Source organism: Myxine glutinosa, chromosome 11 (assembly GCF_964187855.1).
Source record: "Myxine glutinosa chromosome 11, kmMyxGlut1.1, whole genome shotgun sequence".
NCBI classification, from domain to species: domain Eukaryota; kingdom Metazoa; phylum Chordata; class Myxini; order Myxiniformes; family Myxinidae; genus Myxine; species Myxine glutinosa.
Window position 1 is genome coordinate 133,676,048 of NC_136271.1, and position 22,401 is coordinate 133,698,448.

General features: G+C 41.8%; 1 protein-coding gene across 1 annotated transcript in view; it reads right to left on the reverse strand.

Moving 5' to 3' along the window:
- Positions 1-2,736: 2,736 nt before the first annotated feature.
- Positions 2,737-22,401, reverse strand: part of LOC137436844 (protein phosphatase 1 regulatory subunit 14C) — a 47,147-nt gene continuing 27,482 nt past the window's right edge. The window contains exons 2-4 of the mRNA XM_068131008.2: positions 5,542-5,625; positions 5,122-5,154; positions 2,737-4,229 (exon numbers count right to left, since the gene is read on the reverse strand). Coding sequence (XP_067987109.1) covers positions 4,164-4,229; positions 5,122-5,154; positions 5,542-5,625 — 183 coding nt within the window. The 3' untranslated portion in view covers positions 2,737-4,163. The remainder of the gene's footprint in view (positions 4,230-5,121; positions 5,155-5,541; positions 5,626-22,401) is intronic.

Below are 22,401 nucleotides of genomic sequence, written 5' to 3' on the forward strand. Positions count from 1 at the left end.
TATAGAGGTGCAAAGTTTTTCGGTTTTTCCAAGATGGCGGCCGAACCACGTGACCGATGTCATCGTTATTTTTTTTCCTCCACCAATTTATCCCTGGATAATGCTCAAGGAATTTCATCTTGATCGGATGAAGTTTTGTACTTGTCGAATTATGTCATCATAATGGAGGCACCTATGACATCATTAACATATTTTATTCCCCATGGAGAGTTCTTTACAATGAGCCATGTCTCAATTTTTTCTATTCAGCGCTTTCCGAGATATAGAGGTGCAAACTTTTTCGATTTTTCCAAGATGGCGGCCGAACCACGTGACCTATAACGTCATAATTATCATAAAAAATTATGCAGGTGGAGTTGCGCCTATGGTGAAAATTTCCTGTCAATCGGACCAATGGTTCCAGAGAAAATCATATTTATTCTGTGCGGACAAACAGACAAACAAGAAGTCATGCGGAGCACGATACTTGCAAAATACGCCCCCCCCCCCCCCCCCTCCCCAAGAAAAAAATTCCATTGATACAGCAAATTGTCCACTTCATCAAGATTAAAATTGACAATCTTGATCAAAGCTCGGGTCAATAGGAAGAAAATTGACGACTTTTCAGATGAAAATGATGATTTTGGAAGGTTGACCTTGAGTTGACCTTTGACCTTTTGACCTAAAATAGTATGTTTCCCAATTTATTGACTCGATATGCAAATGCTGTTCAATTTTCAAGTCAATCGGTTGAGAATTGACGGCTTTTTAGATGAAAATTTATGATTTTAAAAATTTGACCTTGACTTGACCTTTTGACCTCAAAAATAGTATGTTTGCCAATTTAGTGACTCGATATGCAAATGCTGTTCAATTTTCAAGTCAATCGGTTGAGAATTGATGGCTTAGGTGAAAATTGATTTTTAAAATTTGACCTTAAGTTGACCTTTGACCTCAAAAAGTTCATTTCCCAATTTAGTGACCTGATATACAAATGCTATTCAATTTGCAAGTCAATCGGATTTAAAATGGCGATTTTAGAAATTTGACCTCCAGATGACCTTTGACCTCAAAATCAATAGGCTTCTCAATTGGGACGACTTATACAACTTGGTGAAGTTTCGTGACGATCGGTTTAGAATTGTGACCTGTAGGTCGGTGACAAACAAATAGACAAACAGACAGAACCACAAACGGAACCGACCAATATACTTGAAAAATCTTCAATTTTGCAAGTAACAAACTCAAATGCAATACCCTCTCCTCTGGCGAGGGTAATTATGGAGGCCACTGTGCTCTTGGGAACCTTCAATGCAGCAGAATTTTTTTTGTAGGCTTCCCCAGATCTGTTCCTCGACACAATCCTGTCTCTGAGCTCTGCAGGCAGTTCCTTCGACCTCATGGCTTGGTTTTTGCTCTGATATGCATTGTCAGCTGTGAGACCTTATATAGACAGGTGTGTGCCTTTCCAAATCATGTACAATCAATTGAATTTACCGCAGGTGGACTCCAATCAAGGTGTAGAAACATCTCAAAGATGATGAAGAGAAATGGGAGGCACCTGAGCTAAATTTCAAGTGTCATAGCAAAGGGTCTGAATACTTATTGTAAATGTGATATTTCAGTTTTTTCTTTTTAATAAATTTGCAAAACTTTCTAAAATCCTGTTTTCTCTTTGTCATTATGGAGTATTGAGTGTAGATTGATGAAGGAAAAAATGAATTTAAACGATTTCAGCAAAAGGCTGAAACATAACAAAAAGTGAAGGGATCTGAATACTTTGTGAATACACTATGTCCAGAACCTCTCTGAACAGCAGGTCAACATCAGTAGATCCAGAACGTCGGCTGTGTCTAGTGAATGAGTCAACCTAGCGATGCCACCTCACATTCATACTTTCTTGTTGGATAGTTTGAAGTATTATCATAAATTAATAATGCTCATTGCACATTCTATTCCATGATTATATGTGCATTACTCAACACGTCCATTTTGCGTGCCACTTAGTAGAGCTTTATTCCAATACAGAAACCATCATTTTAACGGATTTCCAATGTGCTCTCCTCCTCCCTGGGCCGTTTTACTCGAACACGTCATTTTAACGGATCTCTACGCTAACACAAACATGCACGCACACCTTGTCTTGTCTAGCTTTTTCCCACATTGCAGCACGGCGATGTTTCATAATGCAGTGGTGATGCAGCCCCAACACTCTCACCTCATCGTCCCAAGCGGCTCCTTACATCCATGCTTGTTGCTCGGGCAATGAAGAGCTTCGCGTGCACGTACAAAGCCACCATTCCTTGCAATTCCTGCAAAATTGGCTTGGTTCCCTCCACCTGTTCAATCAATTCTAATCTTAAGAGTGTGATTGCAAATGCCCTTTCTCTAAGATTTGTGTTTTGCAATCGTTAACGGCTCAGGTAATTGAGTCTCGACCTTCTCTTGGATAAACAGCCTATGATCTAATTTTTGGTCTCCTCCGATGTAAAAACCACCAAAGGACACTCGTATTGTAGTTCCAAGGAAACTGCAAGAAGTTTTATATTGGTCCCGGTATTTTATTCCCCCACCCCCTCAAAAAAAACATCGGTGATATTGGGGAAAGAAATATATATATATTTATATATATATTAATAACAACAGTTACAAGGTTCTCCACCAATCAGTAGTAACACAAAGTATGAGCATAATTAATACCTTGTTGACAATGATGCTTGGGTGTTTCTTTCTTTTAAATATTCAAAAGTACGTGTCTCAGGAGAAGCCATTTATTATGTACAACTTAAAGGGTCCAGATGGGATGCATGAAGTGGGGAGGAGGTGGGGTGGAAGCAATATTGAAATTGAGAAAAAGAAAAGAGAAGAGGGTATGATTGGACAAATAAAGGAGGTTAGGGAGTATGGAGGGAGTAGGACAAGGTTAGGAAAACAAAGGGATGGAAGAGGGCATGGGCAAGGATATATGACATGGGATCACAAAACCTGCCGTGGAGACATTACCGAATGAATGGATATCCCCAAAAACAAAATCATGACGTGCACATGACCATAAATATTTAATATCTCACACTGTCCCAACAGAACAAAACATTGATCGTCAAGAGAAGAAATTGCCAATGCAGTTTTCAATACAAGTTAAGCATCAGAAACACAACAGAGCCAATATTAGAAGCACCTTAGTATTCCAGTATAAAGCTGAAGCCGATACGTTTCTATCAAAAACTGCAAACCCGTTGGTTAATACAAACAATAAATGCCAACACTGATGCGTTTGTAAGTTTCCAGTTCCCTGGGAAATATTTCAGTTAAAATTGACTTTGTACTTCGAGGCATAAGCATAATTATAATACCCTCGTCTTCATTGGCATTACATTTCGCATATCAAAATGGTAACAATGAATCGCAATCTTGTCTGCCCCCCTGCCATCCCCAACACAGCCTACGATGATGCCACACTGTGCATGGGTTGTTAAATGGGTGACGTCACACACAGGTCCGACTGCATCTGAATCGGAGGAGCAAAGCGTGAATGCGAGCCAAATACTCATGAGCACCTTGCAGTACACAAACGAAACATCCGTACTGCGTACACAATACCTATGCGGTAAATAGAAGTGCATCGCGTGACGCAGCCATCATTCATTCCCTTTGCTCTATCTCACGGCCAAAACTGCAAGAGCAAGTGTATTGCACTTCCCGTATTAAATTTCAAACAAGTGCAAAAGGAATCAATAGTCCAAACTATGGTGTGTGAAAAAATACTTGGTAAGAAAAACCCAAATTAAAGGGTTAATCGCTTGAGTCAAGTAATCTTTAAGGGGGGCTGGGGAGGGGGGCTTCTTTAGTAAACCACAACACACTTCTAATGTGCTTTTGAGCTATTATAAAATTACTCACACCATCACTCACTGGGCACAACTGATGAACAAAAGCCTACAGGTTTAGCAGCTGCTTAAAAACACTGCCCTTCTTCGATAAGCTTGAAATACCAGTCTGATTAAAAACAACTATTATCATACACGTACATGGAGTCAAACACATCACGACCGAACACCCCAGCACCGCAAAAAAGCAAGCACAGGGTAGACGTTTGATATCAATTTCACTGGCATGGCATATCCCTGAAGTAGTGCTTTGTAACCATGGGTTAACAGGGAAGAGTAGGACATGCAGAGAGGAATCTATTTCCGGTGGTGGCTTAGTTTCCGCATCCCCTTTATCCTTGCCAGCAACTCAGACATGAACTCCTAGGGGACGGGAGTGGGTGGGGAAGCGGATTAGAATCAAAACGGCTGAAGCATTCACACACTAGGATGTATTCCTTTGGAGAGCAAAAATAACCTCAAATGTACCAACTTCTGCAAACAACATCATGGGTAGTTTTTGGATAAAAGCTTGCCAAGAATGAATCAAGCTTCCAGCAAATTGAGCGAACCTTCTGCATTGGAGTGTTCCCACGTTCCCATCTGGACTCATGGCCTATGATGCCAGGTAGTCGGGTTCAAATCGGATATATCAAGCTGATTTGACGTTCCTGGGCAAGGGTTACGCTGAGTGGTTTGCCATTGCTTTCCCAGTAGTCAGCCAGGCCTGGAATTTAAAATTTGGTCATGGTGCCTGTGTGGTGATAGGTCACCTCCTTTTTGTGAAGGACACCGTGGGGTATTTAACATCCGAGGGATGGCACACACACAAGTTGATGCCTCGCTCTACCGGCAAAACTCCTGGATGGGAGTTTATATCTGTGTCGGACCCAGCTAAAAACTATACGGCTCAGATGATTGCACATTCCTTTAAGGCTATCCTTCCTGCCCACACCCACCTGCCGAAGAGATCAATATAAAATAAATAAACAAAAACCTAAAAAGCGACCGATTCAATATCTGCTTCAGTTTGCTGTCTGCATTCAATTGTAAAATGTGACATTTCAACCACATTATAGGCCAATAAAGCAGCTCTTTTACCCTTATGTACTCCCTCACATCAAACACATTTTTTTGGTTGAGGCAGTGCATCGGAAAGTGATGAAAATGAAGAACTCAATCAGCTGATTTGTTTTCAATGACTAATTTAGCGAATCGAATGATGTTGTCAATTGATTTGAGTGGACTGCAGGGGCAGGTTGCATGAGCCACTTACCTCTGGGCTGTTGCTGCAATCTTGCAGAATTTCCTGCAGACAACACAGGAAGCATCCATAAGTCTTCAAACGGTATAACATTTTGATTTATATAATTGAAAATAACATCACTTGGAAGGTTTGGAAAAACCGAAGGAAGGGTATCCAAACTACGTGTCCATTTTACTGTACAACCAACTAAAACCCACGACCAAGGCAATTCAGGCTTTAGTGCATGATCATGTGTACAAGTGCGTGATGTGCCTTCTCCCACGGGGAGAAATTATTCTGTGTGCTTGACTAAATTCTGAGCACCCACGCAGGGCCGTTTCGCAGCGCTGTTCTGAAAGGCTATTCGCCACGACCTTTCCCCAATTGCTTTTCAATAAACACAACACTATCATGCATCAAAAGCAGCCAAGACTGAACAAAGGTCCATACCCGCAGGGCCTCCTTCCGCTTTTCATCATTGCTCAGGTCCAGTAATTCATCAATGTCGATCTCAAGCTCAGGCATCTCTTCCTCCTGCAAACAAGAACCACTTTGGTTTAAAGGGCAAGGTAGCTGAATAACCAGTTCAAACGCATACACTATCGGCTCGGAAAAGAGCTCATGACCGTATTGCATGTAGAACAAGGACAATAGGAGACCCCAGTGTACTTTTACATCGATTGATAGACATTAGGAGACAACAAACGGTGCATGGGATCCCAGAACCATGAGCTATGGGTTCATATCCAAATGCTTTCCAAGCTAATTTGAAATGAGTGTGCAGTACTTCCCCTTTTTTATTTGGCACTGTAAATGTCTCACACCTCAACAGTTTATCATTTAGATTCCGTTTCAGTTTCACAAAAGGTGCAAACCTGCCACTAGACTGCAATAACAAAAAATAAAAAGTAACAATAAAAGGTTGCAATACCACGTCTATTTTTAAAAATGCAACACATTTCAATTATCACCTCCACATCGGCAAACCCAGGCACCTACGCCCACAAAAGATTGTCAACGCACTCGAGAGTCGAGGCAAATGGCGAAGAAGATGCATCCACACGGAAAAAGAGCGGTGATGCAAAATGCTAAAAATGTCAATTGCCAGCACACATACAAAACTTGGTGCTGAATAATATGCTACAACCAGCTAACGGTCCAGGCTTACGGCACACCATCACTTCTCTTCTTCTCTCACTTGTGCAACCAACTTCCCCAGTCTGTTCAGGTCCATTCTTCCTTCTGGCTGCTACTTTCCCTCTGCTCCAACCTCACTTATCCAATGCTCTCTTCCTCATGTGTGGTTAGTTTAATTGTCACCAGGCCAATTGGCTGGGTGTTGGTACTTCATCTCCAGCCATGGCATTTCAGCAAATAACTTATGTGACTCCATGGGACTGCCTCAATCTGTAAACTTTCCGACCTGGATTTCTCCCAATGGCAAATGCTCCCTTCTGGACGTGATGACAAACTTCCCCGCAAATGTCTTCTGCTCATTCTCTGATATATGCCTGTAAGAGCCAACATCTCTCTGGCCATTCTCAGAGAGCTGCCTCAGCACTGGCGAATCCGGAAGTTCAAAGATCTCACATTCAGGACTGGTCTCCCATATCTACCGCCCCTGAAATTAACTCAACCTGTGAATTATTAAACAGAAACCTGCTCTCTCTCTTCTGCGCACATCCATCCCATCTAGTCTTCAGTTATCCTACCCTTCTTCCCACCAATGGTACACTGAACCCTGTGGTGAATCAGTTGCTCTGAAACAACTGGCCTTCTCTTCCTGGAAGGCAAATTCAACCGAAGGCAATCTCAGATAATTCCACAAAGCCAGAAACAAGTGTGTCCACTCTCAGGAAAGCCAGAAAACAATCATCTGCTCAACCCTAGGATTGAACTTTCTAACTGGTCTCCCACCTCTAAAACATGGTGGTGCCTTGTTAAGTCTGTCTCTGGTGTATGCTCCCCATCCATCCATTGCCCCATTTCAAATGGCACCACAACCAACTCCACTTGTGAGAAGGCCAAATGCCTCAATTCCGTTTTTGCTTCCAGATATTGTGTCCCCAACACCTCAATCTCTGCATGACTGTGCCCACCCTACCCAGTCACACGCAACTGCTCCTGGACGATGTGTCCTTCATTCCATTAACAAAGGTGGGCAGAGGTTATATTTTCACCCCTGTCTGTTTGCTTGTCTGTGAACAGGATATCTCAAAAAGTTTTGGATGGATACGGACAAAACTTAGGGGATAGGTTGGGTGTGTGACAAGGAAGAAGTAATTCAATTTTGATGAAGATTCGAATCCGGATACGGATCAGAGTTTATGTTTTATTTTTAAGTGATTCTTCACCATTGAGTGATCGGGCCAAAAACAATATGTAGCATGATGTTTCAAAATGTTGTGGATGGATTATGACAAAACTAGGTGGATGAGTTGGTTAGGCGACAAGAATAAGCAGATTAGATTTTGGTTCAGGTCCGAATCCCGATCCGACCTATAAGTGGGATACAAAACCTAAACTATTCAGCCTGGTGGAGGTATGTTCTCTACTGAGTGCCGTTCTAGTGTTAAAATTGAAGTTATACTTAAACACTGCATGGAGTATCATGTTCTATGAACTCTCTAGTTTAATTAATTTCGAATTAAATAATTTTGTGTGCGCATATATCTTTACAATTTAATTCTAGCTTAAGTTTCCCAAAATAAGTCATGTACTCATGTTAATTTATGAAAAATGCAATCCCTGGCGTTTCAGCTACATACATACATACATACATACATACATTAATACATACATACATTATAGCATTATTATAGTATGATGATTATGATGATGTGGAGAAGACCAATTAATAATTGGGTCAAAATGTCTAAGGGCAAAGTCACAGTAAGTACAATGAGCCGTTATTAGCCCGTCTGACACTGCACAGCGCGAGACGGCCATGTTTTTTTCATTGCTTCTATGTTTTCTTCTTTTGTCCACTTACATTTTGACATGTTTCTAGTGTACTATTTGAGCTTTTGTCACGATTTTCTCGTTTTGTCATAACCGTTTTTATGATAAAATGCAGAACACCAATGAATAATGTTGTGCGAATACCCTCCGGTTAATACCAGGGCTCGCGGATGGCTCAAACAGCTTTAATGGAGGCGACGATCAAACGCGGATTCGGCTATAAAAGCACGGGGGAAAGAATGAAGGAGAAGAGGCGGCAAGCGCTTACCTACAGCGAACCGACAGCAGCTCCGATCCTGCAGGGGATTAACTCAAAACGGACACAGATTTGAAGGGAAAAGAAAATAATATAAGGGTTTATTTTAAATAAGGGTCGGGACAGGGAAACGCGATGATAAATAAATCCTAGGTTGGGACGTCCCCACAACTCACTTCAGAATACGAGACAAAGGAAAATGAATTACATAAAATAACTGTCTCGTCATGTAATGTTCTGTGGGATGCGGCCTTATCAGTCAGTAGTCGTGTCCGCAGTCCAACGCGGCTCCAAGCTCTGATGCGAAGAAACCCTCCGTCCGCTCCGCTCACGCACCCCGCCAGGCCCCGAGCGGCACGCCCCACTCCAGGCTCCTCGTCGTCCGCCCACGAGGTCTCGCCCGCTCACAGCACCGAACCTTGCTCACGCACCCAAAGCACCGCGAAGGACTGAGCACCGCTCCAAGCATCACGAAGATGGCGAACCAATGACCACCAGTGCAGAGGCAAAAAGAACGAGCTTCCAAGCATTAGGGTCCAACACGTGAGAAAGAAGAGCCAATGAAGACCAGGCACAAAGGAAACGAAGCACGATCTCCAATCCCAGCGAAGAAGAGAAGCGGCGAAGCACGTCAGCGAGCCCTTTTCAAACCTGGCGTCTCACGTCAGCTCTGGCACGCCCCCAATCAGCGCCTCGTCTCTTGACCTCTCGAATCTTCTCAATGCATTGGTGCTTTCTCATTGGCCAAGTGCTTTCCGTCCTCCATGTCACGCCACTCTCGCGGCCAACCACCAGTCCTTCCCTTCCTTCCAATCACGGGGCAGTTCTCTGTCCCTTACACAGACCAAACACAGTCCTCCTGGGCATGGTTCCCAGCCTTGCCACGAGGCTGGTTGCTAGGCCAGCTGGTGGTGTGGCTGGATGCAGCCCCATCGGCGGTGCCCCGGCCTGGCCTGTTTTCCAAAGTCGTTGTGGTAAGGGAGGGTAATTATTTAATGTTGCACTAAGGACCTATCTAAGTGTTTATATGAGAATGCGTTGCCATAAGGGACAAAGGTTTGGCAACAGGGGGGAAACGACGAACGATTATGGAACTTTATCCATAATCCCTGCACTAATTAGCAAGCCCCCCCCCCCCCCACCCCTCGCGGCAGGGACACAAATACGGGCTTATACCGACAAACCGGACTAAACATAGAACTTATTACAGGTAGATTCCCTATAACGACAGTCGGATACCTACCTATAGAGATATATCTGGCTCTAGATATTCCTCTACCCAAATTCATAACAATAAACATTTTTTTTTCTATTTTCGTCAAGTTTACTTTGAGTGCAAAGTGGACGCAGGCGGGCTTTGCATTTTGAGACGTTTTCTAGTTACTAAACCCTCACCAGATGGTACTGCATTTGCGTCCATTTGTTAGTCTCTCTGTCCGTTTGAAAATAATGTGCTCACCTAGCCACAGATGCCACCTGATGGTAGCCAGTATTGCACGTTATCCTTTTTCCACTGGGTACCTCTTATAAAGCATGTACAATTAGAATGCGAGTACGTCGATAAAGTATATTATTAAAATCATGATTGGATCTATAAAGTACTGTATATACTATTAGAACGTGCAAACGTCTCAAAAGTATGGAACATAACTACCGTATGTCTATAAAATACATACAATTGCAATGTGAATCTATACAACAAAACCGAAAAGGTCTGTTCATCCTCTGTATGAACATAAACTTGTGTCGTTGAAGCATCGCCTACATGCCACCAATCCACCACACAAAACAACCACAACTGCACAACACCACACAAAGCAGTGTTGGACAGTTACAAAATACACAACACAAACATCCAATCAGTTTTATTGCAATATGCAATATACTTTATTCATCAATAGTATGTGAGTACGTCTATAAAGTAGATACTATTAGAATGCGAGTATGTCTATAAAGTACATACTATTAGAATGCGAGTGTCTATAAAGTACATACTATTATAATGTGAGTATGTCCATAAAGTACATACTATTAGTATGTGAGTATGCCTATAAAGTACATGTATTAATAACGTGCATAACTTACATATATAAAGTATGGAACATGACTACGTCTATAAAATAGATACGGCTGCAACATTAATCTATATAATAAAACCGAAAAGGTCGGTTTATCCGTTGCATGAACATAAACGTACATCATCAATGCATAGTCTACACACCAGCATACAAACACCACACAAGACAAGTCCTGCGCAAGTGTCTGCAATCATCGATTGCTCTTTCTAGTTCACCCTGTACTTGCTATGAGACCTGTCAAAATTTTTCATCCTAACTGGACTCCATTGTGAGGCAAGACCGAAGCAAAAACTGCAGCGTATCAAAATGCAAGAAGCACAACTCAGAGAAATTTGGCAAGATTCACAAAGGCCCAGAAGTCCAATGTTTCTGCCACAGAATGGCCTCCATCAGGGACTATGCAAAAGTGACATGCGCATGGTGCGCATGGACCAAAATGTGCGCATGGTGCGCACGGACCAAAATACCCTCCTGGGGCAGCACAACCAAGCAGGTCTACAAAAGATTACAAAAGTCTGATCAGGAAGGCTTGTCACTTTTGCAAATTTCAGCTGACAGTTTAAATTGTTGTTGCCAAAGTGATTAGGTCTTCCGTTCATGTTCCAAATCATTCCGTTCATGCAACGGATTAGGTCTTCTTCGCAAAATCTCCCTACAACTGACAGTAGTTGACAATTCTGTACTTGTAAGCGACTGTTGAACATGTTACAAACAATATATAACCATGATTACCGATTCAAATAAAAACATCAGCAAGCGGTGTCGAGCCACCACAATCTAAATTTGGCGTAACACAATTATGAACGGTTGATAAAACAATTATTATTGCATAAAATGAGACAGCCATGCATGACACGCGCAAAAGCCCATACATGGATATAATTGGTGAGATGATTCTCCACGATTCAAATGTACTACTACATGGTGACACATGTAGCAACCAATGAGCAGGATAATGCTTGCAAGGTTGAAGGTGAAAAAGAAATCTAGATGGGTTTTATTTGCAGAACGTCAGGAATGTTTTTTTTTCTTCTTGTTTTGTTTTTTTTTCTTTTGAACTTCGTCATGTATATTTTTAGATACAATATACAGGCTCAGGGAAGAGCAAGGAGACAGAGGGAAGGTAACAAGGCAATGCCATGGCAGTGAGACGTGGAGTCACATATGGACAAAACAAGCACGGAAATGAACGAACAGGAAACGTGGAAAGGGGGATGAACGGAAACACAATAAACCTACAAAAGTAAGAGGGTTGAGTGAGGTAGAGTTCATGGGGGTAGAAAAGATCAGGAGTAAGAATTTTGGATGACATGAGACGGTGTTGCTCACTTGAAGCCCAGGATGGTTAAGATTGTGATTGAAAAGACTCCAGAAGGCAGTTCAATAAATGGGAGAAAAGAGGAACAATTTACGAGTTGAGGTGTGTGGTATGCCTAGATTTGGGGAATTTAACCAGGAGGGGTTATTGGAAGAACATAAGTGTCCTGGGGGAGCTTGGGAGGTTTGGACCACCAAGAGAGCAGAGGCAACGAGACCGGAAGAGAGGCGGTAACAAAAAGAGAGGCAACCGACCAGTCTGTGATGCGAGAGCATTAGGCCTTGGGCTTCGGCCTCATCACAGAGATAATGTTGAGAGCTTTAAATTCTACAGGATCCAGGAGAGATGGATGTGATGATGGTGCCCTATCCCATAGCGAAAGCAGTACTTCATTGAACTACAGACAAAGGTCACTTTGGGCTGACCATGTGGCAGAGCTGGCTAGCAGAGCCAGACGCAGACATCTTCTGTCGTTCCAAATCATTCCTTGAAAGATCCAAACTACTTGCAGCCTACTTTGCCACATGGTCAGTGCAGGAGAGTTTGAGGGTATTCATAAAAGGGTATTTTGGTATGGTTGAGGGTATTTTGGTATTCATGAAAAGTTCTGTAATGGGCCTGTTGGTTGTATAATAGCTGAATGTGTGGTGACAGGTTCGAACAAGGCCATACTGAGGGCCAAGCAATTGAAGACCATAGAATTATAACCAGGCTAAGTCACATTTTAGTCATTTCGAGAAAAACGTGAAAAATATTTTGAAAAATATTTTGAAAAACGTGAAAAACGGGGGGGGGGGGGGGGGGGGAAGAAGTGACTTAGCCTGGTTATAATTCTATGGTCTTCAATTCCATTTTCACCACAGCTATTGTTTTTCTATACTTTGTAAAAGTAATTATCTAAATTTTGTAAATCTCTTCCAGCACCTGCAATTAACTCATAAGCAGATTTATATTTTATTTTATCACCAATCCCTGAGTTTTTCTTAATGCAATTCAATGAGAAGACATTTCTCTTTCGCTACCCCGTGACAAAAAAAAATCAAAATAACTTAGACAGTTTCAACACAAAGCAAAGGTCATTGCGTGTTGTGTGAGGTCTTCTATTTCTACTGCAGTTTATTTGATCAGAGCCTTTCTTTGTAGACATCATGTGCTCATATGCCATTCATTTCCCTCTTCTCGTTTTAAAGTTACATCATGCACTTCTCGTGTGCACTTGTTGCAGAAAATGAATGAATGAATGAATTTTCGTTTTAAGGCCATTTTTCCCCGCTAGAGCGAGGGTTAGCCTTGCGGGCCCCATGCCAATCATGGTTCCCTGTTTGAGGCAATGTTTTTATGGCCGGATGCCCTTCCTGACGCCAACCATTGGTCACGCTCTTACGATGCGCCGGGATACGGTGTACCTATTCTAAACCAGGGTACACACCGGGATCATTCATCCCAGCAAGCTGGTGCTCAATTTGCCGACCTCGGAAGGATGACAGGCTGAGTCAACCCCCCTGGCATTAATTTAGCGATCGACCGGGATTCGAACACAGGATCCTAGGATCCCAAGCTGGCACCCTAACCGCTAAGCCAACACCAGGCTTAGTTGCAGAGGAGTGTTGCAAAAAAGCTTAGTTGCAGAAAGCAACTGGAAATTTCAACGTGGACCAAATCCGAGTTTATACATCCAGAGAATCAAATGACAGTAATAGGAAACGTTTTGCCAGGTTAATGGCAGAAAATGGTCTTAATCGATTACAAGATGTACCATAAAATGTTAGAATGCAGACTCTATTGTGAGCAAACCCAAGAGCTGGTTTAACATCTCTAATATTACATGCATGAGGCATGTATGCAACCTGTCCAATGCTTCTTCAGAATGGTAGAAGGTTGGGGAATTTACAGAGGACACCGTGCCCCATCCTCCCCCCCTGCCCTCCCTCCTCCCCACTCAGAAATTTCCATAAAAGGTGTCATTCCCCTAAAATTTCCATAAAAGGTGTCACTCCTTTTTCTTTCTTTGTATACAGAGTGAAGGTTCATCGAGGAGCTATAGCATTGAAGAGAAAAGCAAGTAGAGTTGAAGGACAAGATAGAGGCAGACTTGGGCAAACAATGGGTTCAAGGAGGAATGGGGGGCCAGAAAGGATGCTCGGAGTGGACAGGATGGATACAGAAGGAAACTCTCAGGCAGGAAAAACTGGAAATTTGGAAAGAGGAGGGCTTGAGGGTTTGGGGGCTGGGGGAAAGGGGATTGGGGCTTAACAAGGGTAGAAAAGATCATGGTTTTGGATTGGGGATGATCCTCAAGGGAAGGTTGAGTTGAAGAGAATGTGGAAGTTGCTTCTACAGGTGGGAAAAAAGAGAAACGAATGAGTGGAGGAGAGCAGTGATCCTGAATTTAGGTGTTTTCACCATTTTTGGTAGTAGTTGATGGTGGACCATGTGCATCCTGCATAAACCTGTTGGAGACAAAGCACGGAAAGAGCAAAGGGTGCAGGTCCAGAAAGGAGGCAGTAGAAGACAGAGAGACCACCGACTTCTCTGCGATGGGAAAGAGATAGTCTCAGCTTCAGCACGGTAGATTCCAATAATCTTGGAAGACCATGGCATCAAGCTGAACAAGGTGTAAAGCAGGGGACCAAGCCCAGAGGGGAGAGCAGTACTCCATCAAGCTGTGGATGAAAGCCTTGCCTGTAGATAGGAGTTCAGGTGTGCCAAGGAAGGACTTTGCGCGATGGAGGATGGTCAGGCGGCACCTGGCTTTGGAGACCAACTTTGAAATGAGTTTTTCCCAAAAGAGATCATGGCTGAGAGTGAGACCCAAGAGTGTGACTGGACTTCTTTGAGAGGGTTTGCAGGACACTCCTTACAGAGAGAGACAGTGAGTGTGAGAGATTTGTCTGGATTGAAAAGACATGTTCCACTTGTTTGACCATCTGTGATTTTGTCCAGGTCTGCAGAGAGTGAGGAGGCTGCAGACTGCCGATCTGAGGGATGAGGTATGGAGCGGCAAAATATGTCCCTCCCTTGCATGTCGGCATGGTAGCAAAGAAGAATCAGTAGGTCTGTGTCGTCGCCAACAAGAACTGTATCTATTGCCTTTGCAGATTCCACTGCAATCTGGACAATCAGCACATCAGCATCACCCTTGGCATGAATTGTCTTTATACATCCGGCTTTCTCCAGGGAGTCACTCACTTAGGATGTAAATGAAGCGATGTTTGTTGATTGTGTTTGCTAGGAACTCATTCTTCTTCAGCTTCAGGACTGTTTGACCAGTGAAAGTGACATTTGGTCCTATGCAGCTTCCTACCAGTCTCTGGTGTGTGGCATCCTTGATCGTGGGACCGTCCTCGTAGCCGTCGAAGACAATTGTTGCCTCGCCATACCTGCATATCACATAAGATAAGTAATATATGTGCGACATATACTTTCGAAAGTTTGCCCACTTGACCATGGCAGACATTGCAGGAGGGCACCTCCATCAAGCACATAGTAGACATCACCAGCTGGATCTGACTGATCATGTTTAACAAGTTCCCAAATTGCATCACCAAGCGCTGGTTTATTTGGCTTCCTAGGAAGACCCGAGGGGTCGAAGAGTCCTGGAAGATGACTACAGAGCTCATACTTGAACAAAGATGCTGGATCTTCTTGTGTTTCACTAGTGGCAATTACGACGAGTCGTTGGAAAAGCAACTGTGGATCAACTTGCACTGAGTCTCCATCAATGACAACAGCTGTCTTTGACCCAAGTGTGACTGCTTGATTTTGCGTTGGAATGAATAGTCGTACACACTCTTCCCAACCATGGAATCTAGTATAGTTTGCCCCACAGATCTGGCTTTGTCAACATTCACTGTGTCATGTGCAGTAACGCCACTCACTATACTATGTAGAGATGGTTCACTGCTGAAAGGGTTCCATTCCTTGAAGGCTCCGAGCAGTTCATATGTGTCTTTTATATCACGTTGTTGTCTTGATTTGGAATTGTCCTTGTGCTGTTCACTGGTATCATAGGTCACACCCATGAGCTCCTGCATGGCACAATTCACTTCAGCACAGGCTGGCATTGCCAGTAACCATATCAATCTTTGTATCTCGGTCACTCCTTTGCCTCCAGTTAAGCCACCACTGGTCTTCATGCTCCTCAAGAGCGCTTGTTCTATCACGAGGTCGGTTGATAGGCCAGCCCAATAATGTTCACTTCTTCTGACGACATGGTCCATTCATGAAAATCCTATACACTTCTGGGTGATTCTTGTCAAGTTGTTTCATCATTTGAAGGTACAAGTCTGCAGACTCGGCTTGCAGATTATGCCCTGATGCTGCAAAGTATGTCAGACATCCCATACGGAAGTACGGAAGCATATCATGTACGGCCTGAAGGTGCAGATTCCAATTACCCATACGCTCAGCTTTTATGAATTTCCGTAAGATCTCTGCCATATCCATATATTGCAGCCGGAGGCGTGCTGTTCGTAGATCATTAATAGAGTTCTTTTCTTCCTTCAACTTCTCAGAGATGCACCTGAGAGCTTCTGAGGAGGACACCTCATCAGCAACACTTGGATCTACCATTAAACGATCAAATAGTTCACCAGCTTCAAACAAGTCTTTGTTTTGTTCTTGAGCATTCCCCTCCTCCTCCTGGATGACATCATCTTCTACATCATGTTCCATCTGTTCATGTATCATGTGTAACTCCTCAGAAGGATTCTCTGCTGTTCCCTCCAGTTGGTCCATATCGGGATATGTTGGCAGGGGGAGGTTGTATGCATTCGCTACCAGCATCGTATTGAGGGCAGCATCCACCAAGAGGTGTCCTCGTACAGCTTTGTCTTATGTATACACTAACCCTGAAAATGTGAGCCTCCTGGCCACCGCTAAACCCTTGTTATAGTAGAACATGCTCTTGTCAATGTTCATCCGTCACACCACAAACCCCTTAGATACGGTACTCTGCAACAGAATCGAAAACATGCGCATCGTAAAATCGCAGTTTCATATAATGAGGATAGCTAATTTGAATTTTTGCATAATTGTATGCATATAATTAAAATTAATCCAGAAATGTGCTAATCATATCCAATGACCATGAAAAGATGGGTCTAGACACTTCATTTGCTATGATTGGATGCTTAGATACAAAGTTAGTGGAAATTCTGTATTTGTTTCAATGGTGACAGCTAATTTGCATGTTATGCAAATTTGTCGCCTTCCCACCAAATATATTTTGGTATACTTTTAGTATGGTGCTTAGGGGACATTTCTGAAATGCATTGCAGTGAAAAAAATTCTGTTGCAATTAGCGGTGGGTTGAGCCATAAAATTTGTTAGATTGACTGGACTACAGTCTCTTCGATCTCATTCTTCCCTCCAGAGCCTCAAGACAGCGGCTCACCACCATCTTTGATCAATCCCATCCACAACCACGATCTTCTCTACCCCCATTAACCCTCCCCAATCCCACCTCTTTCCGTGGTTCTACTTTATTCTCTGTGAATCCACTTCTGTGATTAATAGTTTGTAGCTGGCTCCTCTCCATCATGTCCACACTCTGTCCTTCTCTTTCCCTCATTCTTCCCCACATCCTGTATTTCTGCAAATGTCCCTCTATTTTGTCCTTCAACCCTGATGGTGGTGTATTACACTCCCTCGACCCTCTCTCTTTTTACTTTCTGCCATTCTTTTCTCTCTATTCCATGCTTATCTATTTTGTGTTTTAGCTCCTCCACAAGCTTCAACATTGTATCCGAAAAAAAACAACCCACAAACAAATTTTGCTCCGTCATCATCATGATGACATTGACTCTCTCCCCCCTCTTCCTGCCCTCACTCCCCTCATAATAAACCATGTCAATGAACTTTTTTAAATTCCCGAGTTCGATTACATCATAGATTTGCATGTTCACTTGGTTTGTTTCGTTTAGAGTTTTCATTGAGCTGACAAATCACTGCACGACTAAATGCTATATTGCAGCACAAAATGAATGGTGCTGTACCAAATCCTGCTACGCAGAGCATTATATAAATATTCACAATGTGGAGGAAAGATAAAACAACAGAAACAATACAGTGTTAAGGGAGATATAAAACTACAAATATGATTCCTGAGGCTGTACTCGGCAAAGGACTCTGTAGGCATTGCCACGTGGCGAGGGTGAAAGTGCATTCTTGAATTCAAGCAAAGACTGCCATAAAATAAATAAATAAAGATCACAACTTTACAAAGACCATGGCTGGAAGGCATCATATTTACTGGGTCACATCTTGTTCCAGAATGTCAATCATTACACCAATTTCAGTTCCTCAACAATTAGTCTTAGCTTATCGTTGTGGAAACTGAAACTGGTGTACCAGAAGGAAATGGCTTTAGATCCAGCTAAAGGTAGCTCAGCATTAATAATTTGGATTCTCAGCTTTTGGAAAGCATTCTAGGTTCAGAAGAATGGCTATGCGACACCAGGATTATCAGCAAAAACCCAGCTGCTAATGAATGACCTTTAGGGTGGAGCGTGATCTGCCGAGAACTTGTGATGACGACCAGTAGGAACCAATAAGGTGAAAACAACAGAAACATAGAATGAAATAGAAAAAGTTAAAATTTTAGAAATCGCTGACAAAAGCTCACTGTGTTCCATTTGACAAATGTCATACTTAAAAGTGTCATACTTAAACAAGCCATCACAGCTACATCTGCGCCAAATTCCTCGATTTATCCGAATGATATGATGTCCTGCTTTTGGCCACATAGTAAGAAACAAACAGGCAAAGTGCATCTGCGCACTTCGCTTTCTGCAATAGGTTGGAGAGGATCAGAAAAGCTTTTAAGTAGAAAGTGTCGGAGAAGGCGCAAGGCCCATAGTCATTCAGAATGACCTTCTGTAATAAGGGAAGGAAATAGGAATCGACCGCAATGAGTCGATGAGCATCATATGTAAACCAGGCCAGGTGGCACAGAAAGATTATCCAATCCTTAAAGGTCATTAATGAGCCAGCTTGGTTTTTATCCACAATCCAGTAGTGAGATGGCAGTTCTCCCAAAATCTCTTCTTCCTGAAGCTTAGAATCAAAATCCCTGAAAATGCTGCCATCACCTGGGTTTTAACCCACAACTCCTGCATCGCAGTCAAGTGGCTTCACCAATCAGCATCCACGTACCAAATTAAATAGATGCCAAAAAGAAAGCAAATCTTTTGTACACTCACTTCATCAATGTAATTTACACTGGTTACACATAGTTGCAAAATATTACATCTCAACCACGTACGCAAGGAATATAAATAAGGCGACAATGTTTACACACAGCCAGCAATTTGCATGTAAAATGAAGACAACATCCTCAGCCAACAAGTTTGCTGTAGCTCCATCCCCAGTATACGTGAACATTAAAATTAGAACTGTGTTATTATACATTAAATGATGGGAAAGGTTCCAGTTTTCAGAGTTTCGGTTAAGAGCAAATGTCGATGAAATGAGAATTTGATGTTGGGCACAAAATGTTCCTCCTATCATCACTGCAATCAAAGCAACGATCAAGGTCACTTGACATTTAAGGGAAAACCAGTGGATGCTTTCTTTTCAGAAGTGAAATCTGGCTTTTGTTTGGATAAAGAAAATGGTGACTGAAAAATTGTGAGCGTGTTCCTGGTGCAATAACAAATTAGAAATGAGAATGACATAGGTCAAACATTTGTGCGCGATAAACAAAACACTGCAGGAAATCATTATGGCTGCCATAGCACTGCATCGCAAAATGTACCAATGCAGTATAATATACAACCAAACTATGGTAATCTATTACTAAAATGGTGTGTGTGTGTGTGTGTGTGTGTGTGTGTGTGTGTGTGTGTGTGTGTGTGTGTGTGTGTGTGTGTGTGTGTGTGTGTGTGTGTGACCCTTTATTCCAAATAATATTCTGCAACTGTCGTATAGCAAGAATAAAAATGGTACCATTGGAAAGCTGATGATTGATTTATTTAGAACGTAAATTTGTGCCAGTTTAATAATAAAAGCCTGCCTTTCTTCAACAGAAGAAGAAGCAGCAGACCGGTAGCTTTAAAGGGGAACCCAAATGCAAAATTATTTTTCTGAAAACCATTCAAAATCATTAATCACGGTCTAATTTGAAGGGTATTTTTTTCTTAATTTCTTTGCCAATCAGAAAGTGTTGAAAATAGCTCTTCAGAGTAGAGAATCGATTTTCGATTTTGCCAGTGATGTCACATAATTATATCACCTTGAACTAAATGGCAGTTTACATATATAAACTGTATTCAGATATCGGATTGCATACTGATTCCTCCATCATTAGCAACTCTGAAGGTTCTTTGCATGTTAAAACGGATCAGTTGGATTTTAAAGAAACTATTGAAGATAAAATTAGTGATGAAAATGCTTTTGCGGGAGTTGTAGAACCGTAGCGTTTTGAGCCTTGTGCGAGCAATTCAGACAAAATTGGTGTTAGTGAAGATCTGTGTTTAGTCAGGTTCACTATGTTTTTTCGTTCAAAATCATGGTAGATTAGCAAACCTATACATTTTTGGAAACGTTATTACATGGAAAATCTGAAAATCAATGTTTACATTTGCCAATTCCGACCAATTCGATTCGACCAATCGACCAATTCCATTCGACCAATTCGCCCATTCGACCAATCGATTCGATCGACCATTCGACCATTCGACCAATTCGATCGATTCGATTCGATTCGATTCATCGAATTCGATTCGATCGACCATTCGACCAATTCGATTTGCCAATCAATTTGACCGACCGTTGCTTGTGTGGAACGGACTGTGAAAACGATGCGGACTATATTGTCGGATACGACACACAGGACAGTGATGACGAACTCTAAATGGCATATTCTGTAATCGTGTATGTTTGATGCCATTGACTGCCTGTGTATATTTTGTCATTGACTGCCTGTGTAGATGTGAAGTTATACTGACTGCATGTGTATATATGATTTTGCTGACTGCCTGTGTATGTTTGGTGATATGAATTATTGTGACACATTTTGATGTTATTAACTGCCTGTACAAAATGATAACATGTATTTGATTATGCAACTTATCGCGAATATAAAGACAGTATTTTGCAATTCAAAACCTCTGATTCGTGTCTTACCATAGCACTAATTTGATACTTTCATTGGATTCCTTGTCCCTGAAAATATAGGTTTAGTATATTTTTAAAAGTTTTTAGGGTAATTAGAGGCAGAAATAGAACAAAATATGTATTTTACAGTGGCCATTTTGAAAATCCAAAATGGCCGCCATACAGGTATCTCTCCAAATGTAAACATTGATTTTTAGTTTCCTTATGCTATAACCTTTCCAAAAATGTATAGGTTTGCTAATCTACCATGATTTTGAACGAAATATAATTTATTGACATAGTGAACCTGACTAGTTAGCAGTCAGGACAAAACACTGATAAAATGTTCACTACAGATTGGTAGGTTTGTTTTTCCATTAAATTAACGGTTTATCATGGATTTTGTATTAATTGAAAAATCAGTTATATTACTCCAGAACAAGAAGAAAAAGACATAAAACGTCATAGCCCAAGCCATGGTTTTAGTAATTTTGTTGTACAGAGTTAAAGGCTGTCAGTCGGCCATCTTGGATCTGATCTCGAAAAAAAATGATGAACATATGTAACCCACCATTCATTATCTGTGTGCCAAATTTGAACAGAATCGGTAAATGCATGCCTTAGTGTATGTGGTTATGTTGCAATTAACAGGGGAGTGAAACTTTCATATAGAATCTTGAAACTGGTACTTATTGACTTCTTTAGATCACATAGGACTCAAAACCACCTGTTTCCAATTTTTACCAGCATGGATACGCACTAAATCCAAGATGGCGGCCATTTAACACGATAATCGCTTAATCGCCAACTATTTTGGACATTTGTAATGGATATAGTTGTCCAGTATATCGTTTTATAGGTTTTTTTTGGTCACTGAATTCATTGAAGTACTTCTATCATCAATAACACAAAGCATAAAGTGAATAATCATCCAATATGAGGTATAATTGGCGCTATATGGCATGGCACACCCATATAAATACCCAATGAACGGTACACAAATATTTGGGTTATAATAATGATTATATATATTTGTTTTTCAGCAAAATAAATCTGTCCTGATCGTTCTATGGAAGACTGCCTGGCATGAGCCATAATAATGTAACCACAGGAATGGATGCATGGGTGCAATCTGCCATGAAATCAGAGTTGACCAGCTTATGAAGTGTCCATTTCTAAACATGTATTTTCTTTTCTACTTGCAGGTAAATAATGGCATCCGAAGCGGAACCTCTGGAGAAAAGGGCACGTACCGAACTAAATTTCAAGCTGTGCATCAAATGTCAAACTTCAAAAGAAGAACAATTAAAGGAACCCCCACAGTCCCAAAAGCAATCAACGTATGACAAATTTCTAACAGCGGTTCGTTTGAGAGCGCAGTTTGGAAACACTGACTTTATTGCACTCAACGAAAAAATTGGACAATTGACAGCACAAGATTTATGTGACAAACATGTTGTGTGGCACAGAACGTGCTATGCTATGAGCACAAATAAAGAACATATAATACGTGATGAAAAGCGCTACAACCGAGCGTGTGCAACATCCGATGTTACTCTCCTTAGTAGCCGAACCGTGGGGAGACCAACTGCTTCATCAAC